Source organism: Panthera onca, chromosome A1 (genome assembly GCF_046562875.1).
Source record: "Panthera onca isolate mPanOnc1 chromosome A1, mPanOnc1 haplotype 2, whole genome shotgun sequence".
Classification (NCBI taxonomy): Eukaryota; Metazoa; Chordata; class Mammalia; order Carnivora; family Felidae; genus Panthera; species Panthera onca.
Genome location: NC_138339.1, coordinates 152,593,302 through 152,595,722, shown reverse-complemented (window position 1 = coordinate 152,595,722; position 2,421 = coordinate 152,593,302). Strand labels below are relative to the sequence as shown.

The window sequence follows — 2,421 nt, the reverse complement described above, 5'->3', positions numbered from 1 at the left end:
CCATGTCAAGAACAATGTCATCTAGTGAGAAGGCACAGGTATTTATTTCTGAAATTAAATCTAGCTTGGAACTGGGAGTGAGGGACAGGTAACATCTTTTTGGGTAAAATAAAAAAGAAAAACCATATGTTTATTATATTTTGTTTCTTTTAGTCTTTCTTGATAGTTATTGTTAAATGAGAATATGTAAAAAAACAGTTAATATGATATCCTACTCTTCAATAAATTGACAGTATGAGGACTTAGTTTTCTACTTCAGTAGGGGAAGTACATGTATAAAGAGATTAATTTCCAATTTGAAGCTTTAATGAAGGAACATTATAAGGTAAATTTAAGGTGTTTAAATACTAAATAATTCATCACAAATGAAAATTAAAAAGATTCATTACCTAGACAATTGGTAAATATTTAATTACTTACATCTATTGAATCCCTGAGAGTAAGTGTCAGAAATAAAGTATAGACTTTGTGGTGAAGATTACAATTTATATCCATACACCACTCTATTTCCCATGGTTTAATCTCTGAACTTAAAGCATATATTTTGCTTAGTTACACATAAGAGAAGAAAATCTCCCTTATTAGATTAAGTAAACATAAATTTCACTGATGTGAAATTGGGAAACATGGTTTGACTAATTTAGAAGCTGACTGACTACATATCTTGGTAAATGCTTCCTTGCACATCACAGTCATAGGGAACACAATTTTTTTGACAGAAGTGTTTTCAGAGCCACTTTCACATCTTTGTTTCTTAAAGTATAGATAATAGGATTTAAGGTTGGGGTCACCATGGTGTAGAAGAGGGAGATAAACTTGCCTTGGTCCTGAGCATAACTGTTACCTGGTTGTAGGTACATGTAGATTATGGTGCCATAGAAAATGATCACCACTGTAAGGTGGGAGGAACAGGTGCTGAAGGCTTTGTGTCTTGCCTCTGCTGACTTTATCCTCAGCACAGCTTGACTTATGAAGCCATAGGAGATAAGAATGAGTGCTGGGGGAATTAGGAGAAACAGGATACTAACCACAAAAAGCACCAACTCATTGACAGTGGTGTCCACACAAGCCAATTTGAGGAGAGCTGGTACTTCACAGATAAAATGATTGAGTCTATGGTTGCCACAGAGAGGCAATTGCAAGGTAAAAGTAGCATGGATCAGGGAATTGCTCAAACCACTGAGCCAGGAGAGGGATGCCAGCTGTTGGCATAGCTGTGGATTCATGATAGCCACATAGTGGAGGGGTTTGCAGACAGCAATGTAGCGATCCAAAGCCATTACAGCCAAGAGGATACACTCAGTGGAGCCCAGTGCTAGAGAAATATAGAGTTGTACCACACAACCACCATAGGTGATAGTCTTCTCTGGACCTCTCAGGTTGACTAAGGTCTGAGGTGCAAGACTGGTAGTGAAGCAGAGGTCCAGTAGGGAGAGGTTGCTGAGGAAGAAGTACATGGGGGTGTGGAGGAGAGGATCCACGTATGATATAATAATGATGGCAAAGTTCCCCACAAGCGTCAGGATATAGAAAAAAAGGACTAATACAAAGAGTGCAGACTCCAGGCGAGGGTTGTCTGAGAAGCCTAGAAGGATGAACCTCATCAGGGAACTCTCATTGGCCCTTTCCATTTCTACAGAATGAACTGCTTCTGTTAAGAAATGAGAACAAGTATGTTTGAAACAATTTATCCTAGAATCACAATGTACAAGTTGAAAGGGTGATGGAAACTAACTTGTCCAACTTAACTAATTTTTTACCCTCAACATGTTGCTGATTCAGAACAATAATCAGTCCAATGACTCTTAAAAAAAATATGAATGCTTTCAACTTTGTAGTTGTCTGGACACTAATTACTAAACTAATCAATGTGTATAATTGCCCACATGTGAAATAACATGCAATCACTTCTACTGAAATTAATCGTCTTGCAAAATAAAGAAGCAAGTGGCATCTCCATGGTTTTAACTGTCAGCAAAAATATGCATACAAAATACAATATTCAGATGGTAACCTAAGCAGACATGGCAATGGGAATTATCTCATCTTTCACCTTTGTTATTTTAATGTTTATTTATTTTGAGAGAGAGAGAGAGAGAGACAGGCAGAGAGACGGGGGAAGAGAGAGAATCACAAGCAGGTTCCACACTGTCAGCACAGAGCCCAATGTGGGGCTTGATTTTATGAACTGTGAGATCATGACCTGAGCTGAAATCAGATGCTTAAGCAACTGAGCCATCCAGGCACCCCTCATCTTTCCTCTTTTTACACACATTCTTTCACATTCATCTCTGTACACTACCTCAACAGAGAAAAGTGAGGTACTCGTGGATTTAAACTCTATCTAGAGCTTGCTAAGATTTGTATTTTAAAATAAATTTTAGGTCATGAGGCCACCACTGTATGTCATGCTTAGCCACC

At 38.1% G+C, this 2,421-nt stretch overlaps 1 protein-coding gene across 1 annotated transcript; it reads right to left on the bottom strand.

The window, feature by feature from the left end:
* Positions 1-692: 692 nt before the first annotated feature.
* Positions 693-1,631, bottom strand: LOC132680225 (olfactory receptor 2G3). Its single transcript, XM_060634015.1, has one exon. It carries the CDS (start codon positions 1,629-1,631, stop codon positions 693-695), a length of 939 nt encoding a protein of 312 aa, XP_060489998.1.
* Between the last annotated feature and the right edge of the window lie 790 nt (positions 1,632-2,421).